The sequence below is a fragment of the Nerophis ophidion genome, linkage group LG06 (assembly GCF_033978795.1).
Source record: "Nerophis ophidion isolate RoL-2023_Sa linkage group LG06, RoL_Noph_v1.0, whole genome shotgun sequence".
Lineage (NCBI taxonomy): Eukaryota > Metazoa > Chordata > Actinopteri > Syngnathiformes > Syngnathidae > Nerophis > Nerophis ophidion.
The window spans coordinates 15,223,590-15,249,011 of NC_084616.1; the positions used below are offsets into that span (position 1 = coordinate 15,223,590).

Below are 25,422 nucleotides of genomic sequence, written 5' to 3' on the forward strand. Positions count from 1 at the left end.
GAAGAAACAATCATTTTTATTGATCTGTGAGGGTGTTGTTGATGGATTTTTGTTGACTTCTTTGCACAGTAGAAGAGGAAAGGATTTGGTCTAACAGCAGCAGCATGTTCTATCTTCACTACGTCTGTAGAGCTTGACCAGGAAGAGGAGGAAAAAAGGCGGAGGAGGACAGCCGTGGTCCTCCTCGCATCTTTACCGGAACCCATCGGCGGTGTAGCCCACTTCCATCAGGCTGTCCTAGCTTTCTGTAGAGGAGGGAAGATGGAGGATGGAGGAGCGCGGGGACAGTGGGAGACCAGGTCTTGGTGCGGAGATGAATTCCAAATGGAGGTTTCGTTCACAGGGTGAGGAGGAATGTCCGTGAGTTTGTCTGCTTCTTTACTGCACATTCTCCATCATCTTCAGGAATTCTGGTGGACACAACATGGACGTGTTCATTCAGATGCATCACTGTAGCATGCTGATAATCAAAGATCATACATAGGACAGGAGCGCTTTCGTGTCTTTAGGGACCGCCTGCAAAAGTGCTAGTCAAAGATCATGTATATAACAGGAGCACGCTGCTGTTTTATTTATTTTTTTGTAATTTGTATTGACGTCCAGCATCTGACATTCCTATCTATTACATCATATTTGCATAGATCATACATCTATTGTTTGTCCTACATGTCAAAACAATATTTTTTTGTTTATATATGTTTTAAAGACCTACTGTAAAAATAGTAGTCAAAGATCATATATATATATATATATATATATATATATATGACAGGAGCATTTTAAGAAGGGGGACCGGAGGGTGTGTTCCAACTATCGTGGGATCACACTCCTCAGCCTTTCCGGTAAGGTTTATTCAGGTGTACCGGAGAGGAGGCTACGCCGGATAGTCGAACCTCGGATTCAGGAGGAACAGTGTGGTTTTCGTCCTGGTCGTGGAACTGTGGACCAGCTCTATACTCTCGGCAGGGTTCTTGAGGGTGCATGGGAGTTTGCCCAACCAGTCTACATGTGCTTTGTGGACTTGGAGAAGGCATTCGACCGTGTCCCTCGGGAAGTCCTGTGGGGAGTGCTCAGAGAGTATGGGGTATCGGACTGTCTTATTGTAGCGGTCCGCTCCCTGTACGATCAGTGCCAGAGCTTGGTCCGCATTGCCGGCAGTAAGTCGAACACATTTGCAGTGAGAGTTGGACTCCGCCAAGGCTGTCCTTTGTCACCGATTCTGTTCATAACTTTTATGGACAGAATTTCTAGGCGCAGTCAAGGCGTTGAGGGGTTCCGGTTAGGTGACCGCAGGATTAGGTCTCGGCTTTTTGCAGATGATGTGGTCCTGATGGCTTCATCTGACCGGGATCTTCAGCTCTTACTGGATCGGTTTGCAGCCGAGTGTGAAGCGACCGGAATGAGAATCAGCAACTCCAAGTCCGAGTCCATGGTTCTCGCCCGGAAAAGGGTGGAATGCCATCTCCGGGTTGGAGAGGAGACCCTGCCCCAAGTGGAGGAGTTCAAGTACCTAGGAGTCTTGTTCACGAGTGGGGGAAGAGTGGATCGTGAGATCGACATTCGGATCGGTGCGGCGTCTTCAGTAATGCGGACGTTGTACCGATCCGTTGTGGTGAAGAAGGAGCTGAGCCGGAAGGCAAAGCTCTCAATTTACCGGTCGATCTACGTTCTCATCCTCACTTATGGTCATGAGCTTTGGGTCATGACCGAAAGGATAAGATCACGGGTACAAGCGGCCGAAATGAGTTTCCTCCGCCGGGTGGCGGGGCTCTCCCTTAGAGATAGGGTGAGAAGCTCTGCCATCCGGGAGAGGAGCCAGATGAGGTGGTCCGGGCATCTGGTCAGGATGCCACCCGAACGCCTCCCTAGGGAGGTGTTTAGGGCACGTCCAACCAGTAGGAGGCCACGGGGAAGACCCAGGACACGGGAAGACTATGTCTCCCGGCTGGCCTGGGAACGCCTCGGGATCCCCCGGGAAGAGCTAGACGAAGTGGCTGGGGAAAGGGAAGTCTGGGTTTCCCTGCTTAGGCTGTTGCCCCTGCGACCCGACCTCGGATAAGCGGAAGAAGATGGATGGATGGATGGATGGAGGAGCACTTTGCTGTTTTTAAGTACCTACTGTAAAAACAGTAGTCAAAGATCATATATATGACAGGAGCACTTTGCTGTTTTTAAGTACCAATTGTAAAAACAGTAGTCAAAGATTATATATATGACAGGAGCACTTTGCTATTTTTAAAGACCTACTGTAAAAAGAGTAATCAAAGATCATATATAGAACAGGAGCACTTTGCTGTTTTTAAAGACCTACTGTAAAAACAGTAGTCAAAAATTATATACATGACAGGTGCACTTTGCTGTTTTTAAAAACCTACTGTTTAAACAGTAATCAAAGATCATATATATGACAGGAGCACTTTGCTGTTTTTAAAAACCTACTGTAAAAAGAGTAGTCAAAGATCATATATATGACAGGAACACTTTGCTGTTTTTTAGTACCTACTGTAAAAACAGTAGTCAAAGATCATATATATGACATGAGCACTTTGCTGTTTTTAAGTACCCATTGTGAAAACAGTAGTCAAAGATCATATATATGACCAGAGCACTTTGCTGTTTTTAAGTACCAATTGTAAAAACAGTAGTTAAAGATTATATATGTGACAGGAGCACTTTGCTATTTTTAAAGACCTATTGTAAAAACAGTAATCAAAGATCATATATAGAACAGGAGCAGTTTGCTGTTTTTAAAGACCTATTGTAAAAACAGTAGTCAAAGCTTATATATATTACAGGAGCACTTCGCTGTTCTTAAAGACCTACTGTAAAAATAGTAGTCAAAGATAATATATATGACAGGAGCACTTTGCTGTTTTTAAAGACCTATTGTAAAAACAGTAATCAAAGATCATATATATGACAGGAGCACTTTGCTATTTTTAAAGACCTACTGTAAAAACAGTAATCAAAGATCATACATATGACAGGAGCACTATGTTATTTTTAAAGACCTAACGTAAAAACACCAGTCAAAGATCATATACATGACATGAGCACTTTGCTGTTTTTAAAGACCTATTGTGAAAACAGTAGTCAAAGATTATATATATTACAGGAGCACTTCGCTGTTCTTAAAGACCTACTGTAAAAATAGTAGTCAAAGATAATATATATAACAGGAGCCCTTTGTTGTTTTTGAAGACCTATTGTAAAAACAGTAACCAAAGATCATGTATATGAAAGGAGAACTTTGCTGTTCTTAAAGACCTACTGTAAAAACAGTAGTCAAAAATTATATATACGACAGGAGCACTTTGCTGTTTTCAAAGACCTACTGTAAAAATAGTAGTCAAAGATCATATATAAGACAGGAGCACTGTGCTGTTCTTAAAAACCTACTGTAAAAATAGTAGTCAAAGATCATATATATGACAGGAGCACTTTGCTGTTTTCAAAGATCTACTGTAAAAACCCTATTCAAAGATCATATATATGACAGGAGTGCTGTGCAGTTTTCAAAGACCTACTGTAATAGCTTATTCAAAGATCATATATATGATAGTAGCACTCAGGTGTCTTTAAGGAACTACTGTAAAACAGTAGTCAAAGATCATATATATTACAAAAGAGCACTTTGCTTTTATTGAAGACCTACTGTAAAAATTATAGTCAAAGATCATATATATATATGATATGTGACTACTGTTTTTACTGTAAAAAATATATTCAAAGATCATATATATATGATCGTTGACTACTGTTTTACAGTAGGTCTTTAAAAACTGCAAAGTGCTCTTGTCATATATGTGATCTTTGAGTACTGTTTTTACAGTATGTCTTTAAAAACAGCAAAGTGCTCCATAAGATCTTTGACTACTGTTTTTACAGTAGGTCCTTAAAAACAGCAAAGTGCTCCTGTTATATATGATCTTTGACTACTGTTCTTACAGTATGTCTTTAAAAACAGCAAAGTGCTCCTGTCATATGTATAACATTTGACTACTGTTTTTACAGCAGTTCCTTCAAAACACTTGAAAACAGCAATGCACTCCTGTCATATATATGATCTTTGACTACTGTTTAAACAGTAGGTATTTAAAAACAGCAACGCTCCTGTAATATATATGATCTTTCACTACAGTTTTTACCATAGGTACTTAAAAACAGCAAAGTGCTCCTGTCATATATACATATATATGATCTTTGACTACTGTTTTTTTTACAGTAGGTCTTTAAAAACAGCAAAGTGCTCCCGTCATATGTATGATATTTGACTACGATTTTTACAAAATGTCTATAAAAACAGCAAATTGCTCCTGTAATATACGGGGATTTGATCTTTAACTACTGTTTTTACCATAGGTACTTAAAAACAGCAAAGTGCTCCCGTTATATATATGATCTTTGAAAAGTATTTTTACAGTAGGTCTTTAAAAACAGCAAAGTGCTCCTGTCATATGTATGATAATAATATATACCGGTAGTCAAAGATCATAAATATTACAAGAGCACTTTGCTGTTTTTAAAGACCAACTGTAAAAATTAAAGTCAAAGATCATACATATGACAGGAGCGCGTTGCTGTTTTTAAGGACCTATTGTTTAAACAGTAGTCAAAGATCATATATCTATGACAGGAGCACTTTGCTGTCTTTAAATACCTACTGTAAACAGTCTACTCAAAGATTGTCTATTAAAAGTAGCTCATCGTAAATGCAGCTCGACAGGAAGTTGGAAGAAGTGAAGAACACGCAGAGCGGCAAGTAACGGGCTGAGATGACGTCATCGTACCGTCAAAGTCCAGCATGCCGTCGGCGTTCTTGTCCCCGTCCTTCATCAGCTCATCGATCTCGTCCTCCGTGATCGGCTCGCCGGTGCTGCGGATGATCAGCGAGAACTCTTCCCTGTCGATGTAGCCGTCTCCGTTCCTGCACATGCGCACATTCGTCAACACGGTCCCCGCCACGCGGGTTGAAAGGAGGCAAAGATCGTACTTGTCGAAGACGCGGAAACACTCCGCCAACTCTTCCTCGCTCTTGCCGGCCTGGTCCTCCTTGAGCAGTCTCACCATCATCACCAAGAACTCCTCAAAGTCGATGGTGCCGCTGCCTGTGAGGGTAAAGACCTCAGGTGGACATTCGGCCAAACAGAGTACGCTTAGGGGGGCTTTTATTTTGAAAAGTCGTAGCATTGAGAAACACCACTTCCGGTGTGATATCTTGGTGGGCTTTACTATCTGGAAAAAGTACAATAGTTGACTGGTAAAAAATAAATAAATGCTTAAAATCAGAGTGAAAAAGTAATATACACAGATTTTATTTTGAAAAGCCACAAAAAAGTACAATGAACTGGATGGGTGATGAAACTTGTGTGACATCATAACTTTTTCTCTTGTCTAACATGACTTAATAGAAAAATGATTTCAGATATTTTTTTTAAATCAGTGTGGACGAGTCATGCATGCATACTAGAGAGAGCTTTTATTGTGAAAAGTCGCTGCATTGAGCAATGCGACTTCCTGTGTGATATCTTGGTGGGGTTTACTATCTCGAAAAAGTAAAATTGTTGACTGGTTAAAAAAAAAAAAAAAGAATGATTGAATAAATGCTTAAAATCAGTGTGAAAAAGTAATATATGCAGATTTTATTTTGAAAAGCCACAAAAAAGCACAATGAACTGGATGGGTGATGAAACTTGTGTGACATCATAACTCATTCTCTTGTCTAACATGACTTAATAGAAAAATGATTTCAGATAATTTTTTTAAATCAGTGTGGAAGAGTCATGCATGCATATTAGAGAGAGCTTTTATTGTGAAAAGTCGCTGCATTGAGCAATGCAACTTCCTGTGTGATATCTTGCTGTGGCTTACTATCTGGAAAAAGTAAAATTGTTGACTGGTAAGAAAAGAACGATTGAATAAATGCTTAAAATCAGTGTGAAAAGTAATATATGCAGATTTTATTTTGAAAAGCCACAAAAAAGCACAATGAACTGGATGGGTGATGAAACTTGTGTGACATCATAACTCATTCTCTTGTCTAACATAACTTAATAGAAAAATGATTTCAGATATTTTTTTAAAATCAGTGTGGAAGAGTCATGCATGCATACTAGAGAGAGCTTTTATTGTGAAAAGTCGCTGCATTGAGAAATGCAACTTCCTGTGTGATATCTTTGTGTGGTTTACTATCTGGAAAAAGTAAAATTGTTGACTGGTAAGAAAAGAATGATTGAAAAAATGCTTAAAATCAGTGTGAAAAAGTAATATACACAGATTTTATTTTGAAAAGCCACAAAAAAGTACAATGAACTGGATGGGTGATGAAACTTGTTTGACATCATAACTTTTTCTCTTGTCTAACATGACTTAATAGAAAAATGATTTCAGATAATTTTTTAAAATCAGTGTGGAAGAGTCATGCGTGCAGATTAGAGAGAGCTTTTATTTTGAAAAGTCGCTGCATTGAGCAATGCGACTTCCTGTGTGATATCTTGGTGGGGTTTACTATCTGGAAAAAGTAAAATTGTTGACTGGTAAGAAAAGAATGATTGAATAAATGCTTAATATCAGTGTGAAAAAGTAATATACGCAGATTTTATTTTGAAAAGCCACAAAAAAGTACAATGAACTGGATGGGTGATGAAACTTGTGTGACATCATAACTCATTCTCTTGTCTAACATAACTTAATAGATAAATGATTTCAGATAATTTTTTAAAATCAGTGTGGAAGAGTCATGCATGCATACTAGAGAGAGCTTTTATTGTGAAAAGTCGCTGCATTGAGCAATGAAACTTCCTGTGTGATATCTTGGTGGGGTTTACTATCTGGAAAAATTAAAATTGTTGACTGGTTAAAAAAAAAAAAGAATGATTGAATAAATGCTTAATATCAGTGTGAAAAAGTAATATACGCAGATTTGATTTTGAAAAGCCACAAAAAAAGCACAATGAACTGGATGGGTGATGAAACTTGTGTGACATCATAACTCATTCTCTTGTCTAACAACTTAATAGAAAAATGATTTCAGATATTTTTTTTAAAATCAGTGTGGAAGAGTCATGCATGCATACTAGAGAGAGCTTTTATTGTGAAAAGTCGCTACATTGAGCAATGCAACTTCCTGTGTGATATCTTGGTGGGGTTTACTATCTGGAAAAAGTAAAATTGTTGACTGGTAAGAAAAGAACGATCGAATAAATGCTTAAAATCAGTGTGAAAAAGTAATATACGCAGATTTTATTTTGAAAAGCCACAACAAAATGCGATTAAATGGATGGGTGATTAAACTAGTGTGACATACTTAATTCTGTTGTCTAAAAGTAGTTAAATAAATAATTGACTGGTGAAATAAAAATGATTTGAGATAAATCTTTAAAATCAGTGTGGAAGAGTCATGTGTGCAGATTAGAGAGAGCTTTTATTTTGAAAAGTCGCTGCATTGAGCAATGCGACTTCCTTTGTGAGCTCTTGGTGGTGTCTACTATCTGAAAAAAGTAAAATTGTTGACTGGCAAATACATAAAATCAGTGTGGAAAAGTCATGTGTCGATTTCAGGTGTCTTTTATTTTGAAAAGCCACAACAAAGCCCAACGAACTGAATGAGTAATGAAACTAGTGTGACATCATAATTATTTATGTTGTCTAAAATAAGTTAAATATATGAATGGTGAAATAAAAATTGTTTGAGATACATCTTTAAAATCAGTGTAGTGCGTGCAGATTAGAGAGAGCTTTTATTTTGAAAAGTTGCTGCATTGAGCAACGTCACTTCCGGTTTGGTGGGGATTACTATCTGGAAAAAGTAAAATTGTTGACTGGCAAAAAAAAAAAGATTACATAAATGCTTAAAGTCTGTGTGAAAAAGTAACACATGCGGATTTTATTTTGAAAAGCCACAGAAAATGCAATTAACTGGATGAGTGATGAAACTTGTGTGACATCGTAATTAATTATGTTGTCTAAAATAAGTTAAATTTATGACTGTTGAAATAAAAATGATTTGAGATACATTTTAAAATCAGTGTGGAAGACTCATGCGTGCTTTTATTTTGAAAAGTCACTGCATTGAGCATTGCGACTTCCTGTGTGATATCTTGGTGGGGATTACTATTTGAAAAAAGTAAAATTGTAGACTGGTTAAAAAAAGAAGAGGGATTAAATAAATGCATAAAATCAGTGCGAAAAAGTCATTCATCAATTTCAGATGTATTTTATTTTGAAAAGCCACAACAAAGTGCAATGAACTGAAAGAGTGATGAAACTTGTGTGACATCATAATCAATTATGTTGTCTAAAATAAGTTAAATGGTGAAATAAAAATTATTTGAGATAAATCTTTAAAATCAGTGTGGAAGAGTCGTGCGTGCAGATTAGAGAGAGCTTTTATTTTGAAAAGTCACAACAGAGTGTGATAAAACTGTGTGACGTTAGGAATAGTGTCGACTGGTAACATAAGAATGATTTAAAATGAGTGTGAAAGTCTGAATGTTTGGAGCGCTTTTGTTTTGGAAAGCCATAATAGAGTGCTGGCAAACTTCCTGCTTACCGTCCTCATCCACCTCCTCGATGATCTCGTCCAGCTCCTCTCTGGTCGGGTTCTGACCCAGCATCCTCATCACGGTGCCCAGCTCCTTGGTGCTGATGTCACCGCCACCGTCCGTGTCGAACATGTCGAAGGCGGCCTTGAACTCTTCACCCCCACAAAAACGAGGAGACAAAAAGTCAACAAAACAAACACACACAAGAAAGAAAAAAAACAAGACAAAAGAAAAGAAAAATAGCATAACAAAAGTAAAAAAGCAAGACGAAAAGACCATAATATAAGACACAAAAAAACAAGACAAAAGACACAACAAAAACAAAAAACAGGACAAAAATACAAAACAAAAGATAAAAATGAAACACAACAAAGTCAGAAAAAAACAAGACAAAAAGAAAAGAGATACAAAAACAAGACAAGACAAAGAACACAAAAAAGAAAGCAAACAAGATACAATAACGAAAAACAAGACAAAAAGACGAAAGGAAAAACCCCCACAAGAAACAGGACAAAATACACAACAAAAACAAGACAAAAACACGAAAACAAAAGAAACAAAACAAAAATACAACAATGAAACACGAAAAAAATCAGAGAAGACAAAAACAAATGACAAAAAAATTACAAAAACATGACAAAAACAAAAGACGAAAACAAGACAAAAGCAAAACCAAACCAAAAAAAAGAAGACAAAAAGGAGACAACAAAACAAAACATACAAAAAAGAAAAAAAACAGGACAAATAAAACAACAAAAAATACAATAACAACAAACAGGACAAAATGACGAAAATATAAGACACAAAAAAGAGACAAAAAACAAAAAAACAAGACAAAACAAAAAACAAAAGAAAAAAACAAAACAAAAACATACAAAAAAGAAAAACAAGACAAAAACAACAAAAATACAATAACAGAAGACAAGACAAGAAAAATAAAATAAAACAAAATTAAGCAAGACAAAAAAGGCAAAAAACATGACAAAAAAGAAGAACACATACAAATGCAAAATCAAAAGAAAAAGAACAAGATAAAAGCAAAACTAAAAAATTAAAATAAGACAACAAAACATACAAAAAAGAAAAAACAAGACAAAAAATACAAAAAAAATTCAACAACAGAAGACAAAAAACAAGACAAAAAGACGAAAATAAAAGACACAAAGAGGAGACAAAAACAACAAAAACAAAAAACAAGACAAAGACACAAAAACAAAATATAAAGACAACAATAAAACAAAAAAACCCAGAGAAAACAAACAAACAAATGACGAGAAAACATGACCAAAAGAAAAGACACAATTCCAAAAACAAAAGAAAAAAACATAAGGGACAAACAACAAAGGAGACAAAAGCAAGGCCCAAACAAAACAAAACTAAAACGATGAACATAAGTGTGGAGTTTCACATGTTTGAAAGAAGTACAGCAGATAGCAAAACTGTTTGGGACTTCCTCTTCCTGACGCTCTCCGTGTCCTTCAACACAGTGGTCTAGTGGTTAGAGTGTCCGCCCTCAGATCGGTAGCTCTTGAGTCATACCAAAGACTATAAAAACGGGAGCCATTACCTCCCTGCTTGGCACTCAGCATCATTGGGGGTTAAATCACCCAAAAATTATTCCCGGGCGCGGCCACCGCTGCTGCTCACTGCTCCCCTCACCTCCCAGGGGGTGAACAAGGGGATGGGTCGAATGCAGAGAATAATTTCGCCACACCTAGTGTGTGTGTGACAACTTACATCATCTTTTCTCTTTCTTAAATTGCCAAATCTGCCTACCAACAAGCGTGTGACACGTCCTTGTAGTGTAAAATTGTTCAAAATAAATTTAAAAAACACCTTTTTCTTGTAATATTATCATCATGTAATGTATTTTAAAATTACACTCACTCGGTGTTATTATTAAATTATTTATTATTATTATTTCCTATAACATTGATATTTTTTGTTGGTGTTTATGATGCACCAAAACCTTCCCAGCAACAGGAGGCCAAATAATTGTGGTTTCAAAATAGGTGAAATAATCATTTTGGGATATAATGACAAGATTATAAACTGTAATACGAGCTCATTTGTGTACATACCAGCCAGCATTTCCTCGCTCAGATAGGAGCGGGCCTCTTGTTGCGCGTCAGTCTGGAAAAAGAAGCATTCGGATCATATTTTTCCCCACACACATTTCAATGTTTAATCATTTGCAAACATTCCCAGATATGCACGCTTAAACCTAAGAGCTGCGTGATTATGATGATATTATCCGAGCAGCAGGAGTATGCAGCGTTCTAAAAAGGCTTGCGGTTATTGAGCCGGCTGTAAATGAGCTCAGCTATTTCCGGCTCAACACATCAGGCGCTGCTGCCTTTTGCCTGCAGACATTTAATCCTCCGCTATTTGTCACTCAAGCGGAATCTGCACCTGAGCAGCTGCAGAATTGCACCATCAATCTTCATAAACGTACATGAAAAAAATGATTAAAAGCCATTTTAATCAGTGGATTTACCTTCAACTTGCCAGAAAATGATTTATAGACTGCTATTGATTTGCGTCAAAATGGGAAAATAAACTATTATTATAAATAATTATACTTTTATATATACAAATATGTTTTCAAATATTATTTTAAAATATATATAAAAAATACAGCAACACAGTATTTTTTTTTTAAACATACTATAAACTATTTTTAAACTATTAAAATTATTATTGCTAATATTAGATATAATCAAGGCTCAGTTATGGGGTTTCACCGTGCATATATATACATATATTTCACCATACATAGAATTGCACCATCAATCTTCATAAACATAAATTCAACAATGATTAAAAACAATTTTAATGCGTGGATTCACCTTCAACGTGCCATAAATGTATTTATAGACTGGTATTGATTCGCGTCAAAATGGGAAAATATACTATTATTATACATAATTATAATTTTTTTATTCAAATATTTTTTTAATATTACTTAAAAAATACAGATAAAAATACAGCAAACAAGTGTTTTTTTGTTTTTTAAATCGTACGATAAACTATTATTAAACTTTTATAATTATTATTGCTGACATTTAATATAATCAAGGCTCAGTTATGGGGTTTCACCGTGCATATATATAAATATATTGCACCATACATAAAATTGCACCATCAATCTTCATAAACGTACATTCAACAATGATTCAAAACTATTTTAATCCGAGGATTTACCTTCAACGTGCCAGAAAATTATTTATAGACTGTTATTGATTTGCGTCAAAATGGGAAAATATACTACTATTATACGTAATTATAATTTTATATCGAAAAATATATATTTTTTAATATTATTTAAAAAATATTTATAAAAAATACAGCAAAACAGTATTTTTTTCATTTTTTTAAACTTCCTATAAACTATTTTTAAACTATTATAATTATTTTTGCTAATTTTTAATATAATCAAGGATCAGTTATGGGGTTTCACCGTGCATATATATACATATATACTGTATACACATCTTGACCTGATATATATATATATATATATATATATATATATATATATATATATATATATATATATATATATATATATACACACATATAAAAAAAATAATTTCAAAGTTTCTTACCATAATGCTGTATTATCTTTTCCCCCCTAGATATCCAAGGAAAAGAAAAAGGGCCGAGAGGAGCGGTCAGTCGGTCGGTGTCAGCCAACGGAGAGACTAGACGTAAGGTCAAGCTTCACACACACTTTAAACCGGGTGACTTGGCCCCGCCCCCTTCTTGACACGGCTCCCCCGCATTTGGTCCGTTGAACTTTTAGGGGGTTCTCGCTTTGCCCCCGAGGAAAGCCAATCACGCACTGAAGAAGGTTTGAAGGACGACATCCAAAGCTTCCAAAAGCAGCGGTTTTACAGTAAAAAGAGGCAAAACTGTGCTTTTATTAAAGTAAACATACTAAAACATAGAACTGGATTCGATTGTTACTAATATTACTCTTTAGAGTCACCATAGGTAGTAACTTTGACCTATCAGAAACCAACCCATGACCCATTTGGGGTCCAAACCCTCAGTTTGGACAACCTGGGACTATTAAGTAGGTTATGTTTTTGTGTGAAACTTAAGACCAGCTTGGTGGACCCACCCTGTTTCTGCCAGACCCCCACCCTTCAAGCGTGCCCTGAATAGTAAGAAATGGTCGAAGAAGAAGCCCCCCCACCCACCCCCCATAGACACACAGCGTGCGGGTCCTTATATGGACTTGGGGGAGGGGGGGTCTTAGATGGGTTAGGTCTCTACTTTGAACATTACAAACAAATCCATTGCTTTTTAAATTGTTAGGTAGTAGGTGGGTGGTGTAAAAAATACAAAAAACATTGAACTATGCAAAAGGTAAATATGCACCTTAGTGGCAGTGATTACGTAAACAAAGTCCAATAGTCCAATAAGTCCAAACATTTTTTCCAGCCAGAGTCCACGCATCAAAATAAATGATACATTTTGTACATTAAATATTCCTAAAAAACAATCCAATGTAAGCTACACTAAACTCTGCAAATTAGTTCAATAATAATAAGAGGTCCCATTAATTAATCAGTGAGGTTATTTTTTTTTTACAATTATTAGGGTCAATAATCTGGTTTAGGGTATAAAAGTCTCTTGATTGTGTTCATTAAATGTGATTAAAGTACAAATAAACGTCACAAATGCTAGTTGATGCTTCACTGTGTATTAAGGACAGGCCTAAAATATATGTCACTATATACCAGGGGTATATAGTGGTCTATAGGCATAGGTATATATATATATATATATATATATATATATATATGTCAGCTGCGGCTGATTGGCACCTGGCCACACCTGTTGCCAATCAGCCTGCTCCTATGTGTACCTGCTTTGTCTTGTGTCAGTTGCTGGATCATTGTATTGTCATTTGGACTTGTCGTTGCCATATGTTGCTCTTGTCGTGTCGATGCGATTCTTTTTAGCTATTACCTGTCGTGCTACATTTTGTCCTGGTCATCGTAGCGGTAAGCTGTTTTTGTTAACCATTAGTTATTTCCAGTTTTTCCTGTTTGCTATCCACTAGCTTCCATACTAAAGTTCCTTTTTGTTTTCTAGCTTCCAGCGCTAGCTCCCTTAGTTTGTTATTCCGCCCACGTGCGTGCTTTTTGTTTGTTCTTGTCTAGTTTTAATTAAATCACTTTTTCATATTCTACGCCTGTCTCCGTCTCTGCATTTTGGGGTTGGGCAACAACAAATAACTCTGACAACAAAAGGGTTTTTCATCTCTACAAGCCTGTTTCGCAGGTTTCCCTGCTCTTCGGGGGATTTTATTTTCCCCTGAAGAGCAGGGAACCCTGCGATACAGGCATGTAGGGATGAATTAGCATCTGTGTTTTTTGCTGACCTAACGTGTGTGTATATATATATGTATGCATGTATGTATGTATGTGTAGGAAAAAAAATCACAACACTACTTCATCTCTGCATAACTGTTTCATGAGATGAAGAGATGAAGTAGTCTTGTGATTTTTTCCCACACATACATATATTGCGCTCTACCACGGTATCAAGCACTATTTTCTGGATAATCTAATAAAGACATATATATATATATATATATATATATATAAATAAAAAAAATAAAAAAAAAAATATATATATCTATATATCTATATATATATATATCTATATATATATATATCTATATATATATATATATATATATATATATAGATATATATATATATAGATATATATATATATATATATATATATATATATATATATATATATATATATATAAATAAAATATAGCCCAGCCCCAGGCCAAATTTTTTTAACCCAATGCGGCCCCCGAGTCAAAAAGTTTGGGGACCCCTGGTATACAAGGGCACATTAAATCCCCTGAAGAGCAGGGAAACCTGCGAAACAGGCTTGTAGGGTTGAAATAGCGAGAGTAACAAGCGGTAGAAAATGGATTACAAAAGAAAAATTAAAAAATAAATAAAATAAAATAAAATATGTTGTTTATTAATTATTTTCTTAAAAACATGGGACTTCCCAGGGGCCGCGAGTTGTAGTTTGGGGACCCCTGCTATATACTGCATTTAGCAGCCTCGTACGTAAGGATATAAATCATAATATATTATTTAACACAGCTGTGAATCTTTAAGCGCCACGCGATTCGGTTCCATTCTTGGGGATAACAAGTCGATTCAAAATCAATACTTTTTAGGTGCCCGTTCTATGATTAACTACATTCTTCCACAAAATAGATAAACAACGCTAATACATTTCTATATTTCCCCAAAGAAAACCGGTTTTGTTTGAAAACAAAAACAAAAAAACAATATAATTTGCCTGAGTGGCTGGGCAGGACAAATAAAAATTAAGAATAAAAATGTTACCCTTTTGATTTATTTGAATTGCTACAAATAAGAATCGCGACATATTCAAAAAGCAATTTTTTGACACCCCCTATTATTTAATATAAAAATGATAATAGAACCATTTCAAAACGTGTTAAAAAGGCTTGTAATTTGGCTAAAAAAGGTTTGCAGTAACATATTTTCATAATTTTTACAGTTATATTATTTTTCTCTGAACTATTATGATTGCACTTGCTGTTAACATCTGTTTACTTTCTGTCGCAGCATGTTTTATCTACACGACTAAAATGTAAAAAGTACTTGTTCTCCCCTTGTTTTGATACTTTACATTAGTTTTAGGTGGTTCTATACATTTCGGTATTGATCCAATTCCAAGTAGTTGGCAGTATCGCTCATACCAATTTTCTTACTCTAACACAGGATGGCGATGTAACAAATATCATTAAATATTTAAATTATTTCCTTATTCCGTTTTATTGCAATCAAAATTCACAATGAAGTCAATAGTTTGAAATAACTAAACATACAGCGAAAACTAATACTGGCTCTTATTGCCTGAGTTTGTAACAATAACAAACTATTTTTGTAATGATTGAAAATAGTGACCTAACCACTGTGGTATCGACCATTAACTGATATTATACATTATATCATTCTTGAGTTTGTAACCAATAACAAAAAGGGCAACAACTATTTTTGTAATGATTGAAAATATCGATCTAATCACTGTGCTATCGATCATTAACTGATATTATACATTATATCATTCCTGAGTTTGTAAACAATAACAAAAAGGGCAACAACTATTTTTATAACGACTGAAAATATCGATCGAACCACTGTGGTATCGACCATTAACTGATATTATACATTATATCATTCCTGAGTTTGTAAACAATAACAAAAAGGGCAACAACTACTTTTGTAACAATAGAAAATATCGATCTAACCACTGTGGTATCGACCATTAACTGATATCATACATTATATCATTCTTGAGTTTGTAACCAATAACAAAAAGGGCAACAAATATTTTGTAATGATTGAAAAATATCGATCTAATCACTGTGGTATCGACCACTAACTGGTATTATACATTATATCATTCCTGAGTTTGTAAACAATAACAAAAAGGGCAACAACTATTTTTGTAACGACTGAAAATATAGATCTAACCACTGTGATATCGACCATTAACTGATATTATACATTATATCAATACTGAGTTCGAAAACAATAAAAATAAGGACAACTATTTTGTTACTAGTGAAAATATCGACCTAACCACTGTGATATCGACCAATAACTGATATTATACATTATATCAATACTGAGTTTATAAACAATAACAAAAAGAGCAACAACTATTTTTGTAATGATTGAAAATATCGATCTAATCACTGTGGTATCGACCATTAACTGATATCATACATTATATCATTCCTGAGTTTGTTAACAATAACAAAAAGGGCAACAACTATTTTGTAATGATTGAAAATATCGATCTAATCACTGTGGTATCGACCATTAACTGATATTATACATTATATCATTCCTGAGTTTGTAAACAATAACAAAAAGAGCAACAACTATTTTTGTAATGATTGAAAATATCGATCTAATCACTGTGGTATCGACTATTAACTGATATTATACATTATATCATTCCTGAGTTTGTAAACAATAGCAATAAGGACAACAATTATTTTGTTACTAATGAAAATATCGACCTAACCACTGTGGTATCGACCATTAACTGATATTATACATTATATCAATACTGAGTTTGTAAACAATAAAAATAAGGACAACAACTATTTTGTAACGATAGAAAATATCGACCTAATCACTGTGGTATCGACCATTAACTGATATTATACATTATATCATTCCTGAGTTTGTAAACAATAACAAAAAGGGCAACAACTATTTTTATAACGACTGAAAATATCGATCTAACCACTGTGATATCGACCATTAACTGATATTATACATTATATCAATACTGAGTTTGTAAACAATAAAAATAAGGACAACAACTGTTTTGTAACGATAGAAAATATCGACCTAACCACTGTGGTATTGACCATTAACTGATATGATACATTATATCAATACTGAGTTTATAAACAATAACAAAAAGAGCAACAACTATTTTTGTAATGATTGAAAATATCGATCTAACCACTGTGGTATCGACCATTAACTGATATCATACATTATATCATTCCTGAGTTTGTTAACAATAACAAAAAGGACAACAATTATTTTGTAATGATTGAAAATATCGAGCTAATCATTGTGGTATCGACCATTAACTGATATCATACATTATATCATTCCTAAGTTTGGAAGCAATAACAAAAAGAGCAACAACTATTTTTGTAATTATTGAAAATGTCGATCTAATCACTGTGGTATCGGCCATTAACTGATATTATACATTATTTCATTCCTGAGTTTGTAAACAATAACAATAAGGACAGCAACTTTTTTATAATGATTGAAAATATCAATCTAACCACTGTGGTATCGACCATTAACTGATATTATACATTATATCATTCCTGAGTTTGTAAACAATAACAAAAAGGACAGCAACTATTTTATAATGATTGAAAATATCAATCTAAACACTGTGGTATCGACTATTAACTGATATTATACATTATATCAGTCCTGTCGATATTTGTATTGATCCGTCCACCTCTGTTTATACTCGAGAGCTCTACCTTAGCATTTAGCTATGCTTTTTTTTTGTATCCTCCTATGGCGTGAGGAGCAAGTTTAGCTATTCCTTGTCCTCCAGTGATAGGGGTACTTTTCATGTTAGCGAAGAACATGGACGCTACATTGCGCTGAGGACGCTTGTCGCTGTGAAATCTGCGAAAAACACAGCGAGAACGTGTCATCCGCATGCATTGTCACAAAATATCCATTGTCGGCTAAATTGATATCATTTGTATCGCCTGTATCGCACAGCCCGATTGTATATCATGGCAGTCCCCAGGTAACGTGCAAATATTCCCACCAGTGACTGTGAGACGTAAGATATAATTTAATTAGATGTTTGCTCCTTTATAAGCAACTGATGACATCACTGATGACATCATTGATGACATCAGGAGGCATCAATGGTTTTCTGTTGGATATTTTACACGTTTAGAGTAAAAACTAATAGCACGCTAGCTCAGAACATCAATCAATCAATCAATGTTTATTTATATAGCCCCAAATCACAAATGTCTCAAAGGACTGCACAAATCATTACGACTACAACATCCTCGGAAGAACCCACAAAAGGGCAAGGAAAACTCACACCCAGTGGGCAGGGAGAAGTCACATCCAGTGGGACGCCAGTGACAATGCTGACTATGAGAAACCTTGGAGAGGACCTCAGATGTGGGCACCCCCCCCCCCCTCTACATGCGACACATTTTTTTTTTTATTGATCCAGAAGTGCTTTAACAGCGTAACGCAGGGGTCACCAACGCGGTGCCCGCGGGCACCAGGTAGCCTGTAAGGACCAGATGAGTCGCCCGCTGGCCTGTTCTAAAAATAGCTCAAATAGCAGCACTTACCAGTGAGCTGCCTATAATTTTTAAATTGTATTTATTTACTAGCAAATTCGAAATTTTTAATTGTAAGAGAGACAAAACTCAAATAGAATTTGAAAATCCAAGAAAATATTTTAAAGACTTGGGTCTTCACTTATTTAAATAAATTCATTTATTTTTTTACTTTGCTTCTTATAACTTACAGAAAAACAATTTTAGAGAAAAAATACAACCTTAAAAATGATTTTAGGATTTTTAAACACACATATACCTTTTTACATTTTAAATTCCTTCCTCTTCTTTCCTGACAATTTAAATCAATGTTCAAGTAAATTAATTTTTTTTTATTGTAAAGAATAATAAATAAATTTTAATTTAATTTTTCATTTTAGCTTCTGTTTTTTCGACGAAGAATATTTGTGAAATATTTCTTCAAACTTATTATGATTTAAAATAAAATAAAAAATAGTATGGCAAATCTAGAAAATCTGTAGAATCAAATTTAAATTTTATTTCAAAGTCTTTTGAATTTATTTTAAAATTTTTGTTCTGGAAAATCTAGAAGAAATAATGATTTGTCTTTGTTATAAATATAGCTTGGTCCAATTTGTTATATTTTCTAACAAAGTGCAGATTGGATTTTAACCTATTTAAAATATGTCATCAAAAATATATATTTATTGTGAGAAATCATTAAGATTTTAAAATTTTTGTTCTGGAAAATATATAAGAAATAACGATTTGTCTTTGTTAGAAATATAGCTTGGTCCAATTTGTTATATATTCTAACAAAGTGCAGATTGGATTTTAACCTATTTAAAACATGTAATCAAAAATATATATTTATTGTGAGAAATCATTAAAATGATCAGTGTTTCCACAAAGATAAATATCATTGATTATTAATAACAACATAGAGTTTAAGGTAAATTGAGCAAATTGGCTATTTCTGGCAATTTATTTAAGTGTGTATCAAATTGGTAGCCCTTTGCATTAATCAGTACCCAAGAAGTAGCTCTTGCTTTCAAAAATGTTGGTGACCCCTGGCGTAACGGCTATTTGGCGTCGTACCCCAAAGATAATGAGCCAATATGAACGTACGATGGCAATAATAAGAAATGTGCAAACATGACCCAATGAGTTAAAGGTGGTTTATTTCAGAAGACAGCATGGCGGCGCGTCTCTTTTAAAAACGCTGGCCGGTGTTGCATGTCAGGAGGAGCAGCTGCCGTGGAAAGGACAGCTGAGAGACTGGTGGGGCGGGGAAAGTGTCTTCGTCTTAAAAGGTTCGAGTGGATATTTATAGACAAGCTCGCCAACAGCGCGAGGGACGGGGGTTTCAAAAAAGAAACAACAAAAAAAAAATCCTCTTAAAAGACGGTAATTGTTCACTGGGGTGTGTCTGAATGTTGTCTTCTACTGGACGTTTTCCATCATCTTCAGAAACTCTGGAGGGAAGCACAGAGAAAGGATTTTTATGCATTTGGATTTATTTGGTGAGTTAGCATAAGCCAGGGGTCTCAGACGTTATTTTAGCGGCCCCCACCTTTAGTATGAAAGTTGTGTTATTTGAGTCCAAAATGGCTCTTTCAACGTTCTGGGTTGCCTACCCCTGCGTTTGTGGATAAGCGGCAAATGAGTGAAAGCGACATTGCCATGGAGACGGGGGTTTTCGTACGTGCCTGGCTGCACCTGTCCGTCACTGATAACAGTCCCCGATAACCTGGACCAATTCAAACCCTTATGTTTTTTTTATTGTTTAATTTGCATTGCCTCACACGATGAACAGTACATATATTTTGAAATGACGCCATTTAACACTCCAGGGGTCGCCACTTTTTTGCGCTCGCTATCCAGGTACTTTCCCGGCTTTTATCCGCCGACCGCAGTGTTGCTGTAGGAAGGAAAAGCGGAACGACACACATTGCGGAAATAACGTTATTCTCCGTGCGTCGGCTAAACACAAATATATTCCACAACCCCAAACATGTCTTTTTCAAAGCCTGCAGTCAGTCTTACCCACACACTCTGCGTCCAGTGGCCCCCAGGTACATTGAGTTTGAGACCCCCTGGTATAAGCCAGGCCTGTGCAATTTATTTTGCCTCGGCGGTGCCAAATTTAGAAAAAGAAAAAAAGTGTTTATTTTTAGGAATACGAATACAAAACTTCACAATAATGTCTGATTGAATGCTACAAACATTATGACGAACGGCCTTAAAAAAACGGAATGGGGCGTGACCCCATCACGCCCCATAAGCCTGACATTAATTTTTCGAATTAGTGATTGTACTCCTTAAAAAAAATAAAAAATAAAAAAAAGGATTACCGGTGCTCCCTGTATGTATGTATGTGTATACAGTATGTATATATACATACCTATATATATATATATATATATATATATATATATATATATATATATATATATATATATATATATATATATATACATATATATACATACGTATATATATATATATATATATATACATACGCATATATATATATATATATATACACATACGTATATATATATATATGTATATATATATATATATATGTATATATATATATATATATATATATATATACACATACGTATATATATATATATCTATATATATATATACATATATGTATATATATATATATATATACACATACGTATATATATATATATATATATATATATATATATATATATATATATGAATGTGAGTGTGAATGTTGTCTGTCTGTCTGTGTTGGCCCTGCGATGAGGTGGCGACTTGTCCAGGGTGTACGCCGCCTTCCGCCCGATTGTAGCTGAGATAAGCAGCAGCGCCCCCGTGACCCCAAAGGGAATAAGCGGTAGAAAATGGATGGATGGATGATTATATGTGTGTGTATATGTTTATATATATATATATATATATATATGTATGTGTGTGTATATATGTATCTGTTTATATAACTATTTAATTTTATTTCTGATTATTATTATGATAAATGTATTATTATTTATTTTTTGTTCATTTAATTGATGTATTTTTGGATACTACTTAGTTTTTTTGCTATTTCTTTCAATTTTTTTGGGACGGGGGTGGGGGGGTGGTATGGTTGGTATATAAACAAAAAAAAACATTTTTACATTTAGGGCAGACAACAGATATTTGATGTATGTGAATATGATGTAATGGATAGGAATGTCTGACGCTAGATGTCAATTAAAAAAATATATATATATTTTAACTTAATGAGACACGAATTTACATGACAATAAAGAATGTGGTGTTTACAATATTATCTATAAAGGATAAAACACTGAATATTGACAACATATGAATGTCACACCCCCTCTCCATCCCAAAATATCGCAAAAAAAAATGCAACAAACACATTGAAATATGAACGCGAATGGTAAAAAAACCAAAAAAAAAACCCCACCTACAATCTGATACATCTGATACATCACTCCGTTTTAGAACTTTTTTGTAAAAATCTCCCTCCGCATCTGTCCCTGACAGCCGCATTTCAGGCTGACACTCTGTGGAAACGCTCCCCACCCATACTGCTTGGTGCCTCGTCTGAGCTGATGACGTAACTAATTAGATTACCGTACCAACTAGTATATCCTGCAAAATTGCAGATTTCAGCCATTGAAATACTTTGTATAGTTCAAGACTGGTGTTGTAACGATACCAATATTTTGGTACCGGTACTAAAAAATGTTCTATACTTTTCGGCACTTTTCTAAATAAAGGGGACCACAAATAAATTACATTATTGTCTTTATTTAAACAAAAACATCTTAGGGTACATTAAACATATGTTTATTATTGCAGTTAAGTCCTTAAATAAAATAGTGAACATACTAGACAACTTTTGTCCCTGCGTTGAGGTGGCGACTTGTCCAGGGTGTACACCGCCTTCCGCCCGAATGCCGCCGAGACAGGCTCCAGCGACCCCGAAAGGAACAAGCGGTAGGAAATGGATGGATAGATGGACTAGACAACTTGTCTTTTAGTAGTAAGTAAACAAACAAAGGCTTCTAATTAGTCTGCTGACGTATGCAGTATCATATTGTATGATTTATCATTCTATTATTTTGTCAACATTATAAAGGACAAACTGTAAAAGGACAAGTGGTAAAAAATTAACTATTACTCTACTTGTTCATGTACCGTTAATATCTGCTTACTTTTTCCTTTAACATGTTCTTTCTACACTTCTGTGCGGCATAGCTCGGTTGGTAGAGCAGCCGGGCCAGCAACTTGAGGGTTGCAGGTTCGATTCCCGCTTCCGCCATCCTAGTCACTGCCGTTGTGTCCTTGGGCAAGACACTTTACCCACCTGCTCCCAGTGCCACCCACACTGGTTTAAATGTAACTTATATATTGGGTTTCACTATGTAAAGCACTTTGAGTCACTAGAGAAAAGTGCTATATAAATATAATTCACTTCACTTCACTTCTGTTCAAATGTTATAATCACTCATTTTATTGTTGTTTGGATGCTTTACATTAGTTTTGGACGATAACACACATTTGGGTACCAAGGACTTACTCAGTGGCCTAGTGGTTAGAGTGTCCGCCCTGAGATCGGTAGGTCATGAGTTCAAATCCCGGCCGAGTCATACCAAAGACTATAAAAATGAGACCCATTACCTCCCTGCTTGGCACTCAGCATCAAGGGTTGGAATTGGGGGTTAAATCACCAATAATGATTCCCGGGCGTGGCCACCGCTGCTGCTCACTGCTCCCCTCGCCTCCCAGGGGGTGAACAAGGGTGACGGGTTAAATGCAGAGGACATATTTAACCACACTTGGTGTGTGTGTGACAATTATTGGTACTTTAACTTAACTTTACAGGCTCATACATTGGACATATTCAAAGTGAAGTATTTCCTGAGTTTATAAACATAACTTACATTAAAAAAAAAAAAAAAAAATTTGTAATGCCCAAAAATATCGACGTATTCATAGTAGGGATGTCCCGATACAACTTTTTCAATTCCGATACGATACCGATATTGTAGCCTTGAGTATTTGCTGATACCGATATCAATACGATACGATATAGGCACGAATCATACATATATTTATTCCTTATTTTGTTTTGTAGAATGTTAGAAAAGGCTTGATAAAGTGATGTTACTGTTACTGATGTTGTAGTGTTAAAACAGAAAACAATAGTCAGCAAGAGTAGGTATAGGAAAAACTGACCCATTTATTATTAACCAATTGGTTACATAAATTTTAACCTTCAACATAAGAGTATTACCTCAACAAATTCAATAAAAACAAAATGTTATATTTAAAGTGCAAAATAACCACTAATACCAACATAAATATACAATTGAAAAGAATAAATTAAAAATAAATTAGAAGACCCTGAAAAATAACCTAAATAAATCCAATAAAAAAAACAAAAAACATTTTAAAGTGCAAACAATTCAAGTTCACTTCAGTTATTTTTTTACTGTCAGCATATGTTGGAAACAACTGTGGGCAGGGACAAAAACCACAAAAACAACACAATATTGTCCACTGTCCAACTGCTCTAAATTAAGAGTTCACAGCTCCAGTTTCAAAGACTGACTATGCTCAAAACAATGTAGTAATTACTCTTAGTCTTCACTGAAGAATAGTGTAAACACAATAAACATATCACTCTAATAACAAGAGCATAAAACAAATAATAATCAGTCAGTGCTGACTACCCTTACTACTCCTCCTCCTCCTTCTCCACTTTCTGCAGTCCGAGCATAATGTGGAGATTTTTTTTTTAAGAAGATAAGCATTTCGGCATGCTGTGAGTTAAAATACTTCCACACAGCCGACATCACTACACTTTGCTGAGCACACGCGTTGTCGTTGTTGTGATCACGTGGGCTGTGCATGCTGGATCAGAGACGCTCTTCTTCCGCGGCCGCCACCAACATTAATTAAGGGGCATTGCCGCCACCTACTGTGTTGGAGTGTGATCAAACCAGTCACCTATTATAGAAGTGCTGCAGCGGCAAATGGACAGCTTATATCGGAGCGCTTATATTGGAGTTTTTAGATTCAGTCCGATAAAATCCGATATTCACTTTTTTGGCTAATATCGGACCGATTTCCGATATCAATATCGGATCGGGACATCCCTAATTCATAGTTGTATCGACTAGATACGCTCCTGTACTTGGTATCATTACAGTGCATGTTACCAAGAAGTAGCCTGCTAATGCTCGCGTCGGGAAAAATGGACAAAAACAAAATACAACATTTTTTTTTTTAAAGGAATCCATTCGGTATTTTTAATCATACTTGCCAACCTTGAGACCTCCGAAATCAGGATATATGCGTGTGTAGTGAACTGAATTATATTTATATAGCGCTTTTCTCTAGTCACTCAAAGCGCTTTTCCATAGTGAAACCCAATATTTTAGTTACATTTAACCCAGTGCGGGTGGCACTGGGAGTGTCACGACTTGGACTTGGGCGAGGGTTGTTTTCCCGAAGTTCTCGGCGTGAAGGTAGATACATCTTTTATTTTAACACTAATTAAGGAAAAAAAACAAAAGGCGCGCACAAGGGCGGAAGTACAAAACTTGGCTATAAAAAACGCAAACCAGAACAAAGGTAGGACTATAGACAAAAAGCAAAACTCAATAACTGTGACATAAATAAACCAAAAACTTACGTGGCATGGGCAGGAGGGAAACTATGAACAGTATGATTAGCAGGCATGGCATGGCATGAAGGGAGTAGAGGTATCGAGGGTGAAGAAGGTGGTGTTGCCAGGCTGACTAGCTTGCAACTGTGGCTTGAATAATAATGTGGTGATTAGTGAAAACCGGTGTGAGACATGAGGACAGGTGAAAACTAATGGGTAGTCATGGTGATAAAACAAACCAAGTGCAAAAACAGGAACTGAGTGGCCAAAAAAACCAAACAGAACAGGACTAAAACAAAACA

At 35.3% G+C, this 25,422-nt stretch overlaps 2 protein-coding genes across 2 annotated transcripts in view; both read right to left on the reverse strand.

Moving 5' to 3' along the window:
- Positions 1-12,309, reverse strand: tnnc2.2 (troponin C2, fast skeletal type, tandem duplicate 2). Its single transcript, XM_061902746.1, has 6 exons — positions 12,152-12,309; positions 10,625-10,676; positions 8,552-8,695; positions 4,994-5,108; positions 4,791-4,927; positions 1-410 (listed from the first exon to the last, which is right to left on the reverse strand). The coding sequence occupies exons 1-6, from the start codon at positions 12,152-12,154 to the stop codon at positions 379-381; spliced, it is 483 nt and encodes a 160-aa protein (XP_061758730.1). The 5' UTR covers positions 12,155-12,309; the 3' UTR covers positions 1-378.
- Positions 12,310-19,617: 7,308 nt separating this feature from the next.
- Positions 19,618-25,422, reverse strand: part of LOC133554247 (troponin C, skeletal muscle-like) — a 23,707-nt gene continuing 17,902 nt past the window's right edge. The window contains exon 6 of the mRNA XM_061902745.1: positions 19,618-19,928. Within this exon, the coding sequence (XP_061758729.1) occupies positions 19,897-19,928 (32 nt within the window). The 3' untranslated portion in view covers positions 19,618-19,896. The remainder of the gene's footprint in view (positions 19,929-25,422) is intronic.

Coding starts and splice junctions, on each gene's coding strand:
- tnnc2.2 (XM_061902746.1), bottom strand. Junction 5,109..8,551: donor CGAGGAGGTGGATGAGGACG/GTAAGCAGGAAG, acceptor TTACCCTCACAG/GCAGCGGCACCATCGACTTT. Junction 4,928..4,993: donor TGTTTCCGCGTCTTCGACAA/GTACGATCTTTG, acceptor GCGCATGTGCAG/GAACGGAGACGGCTACATCG.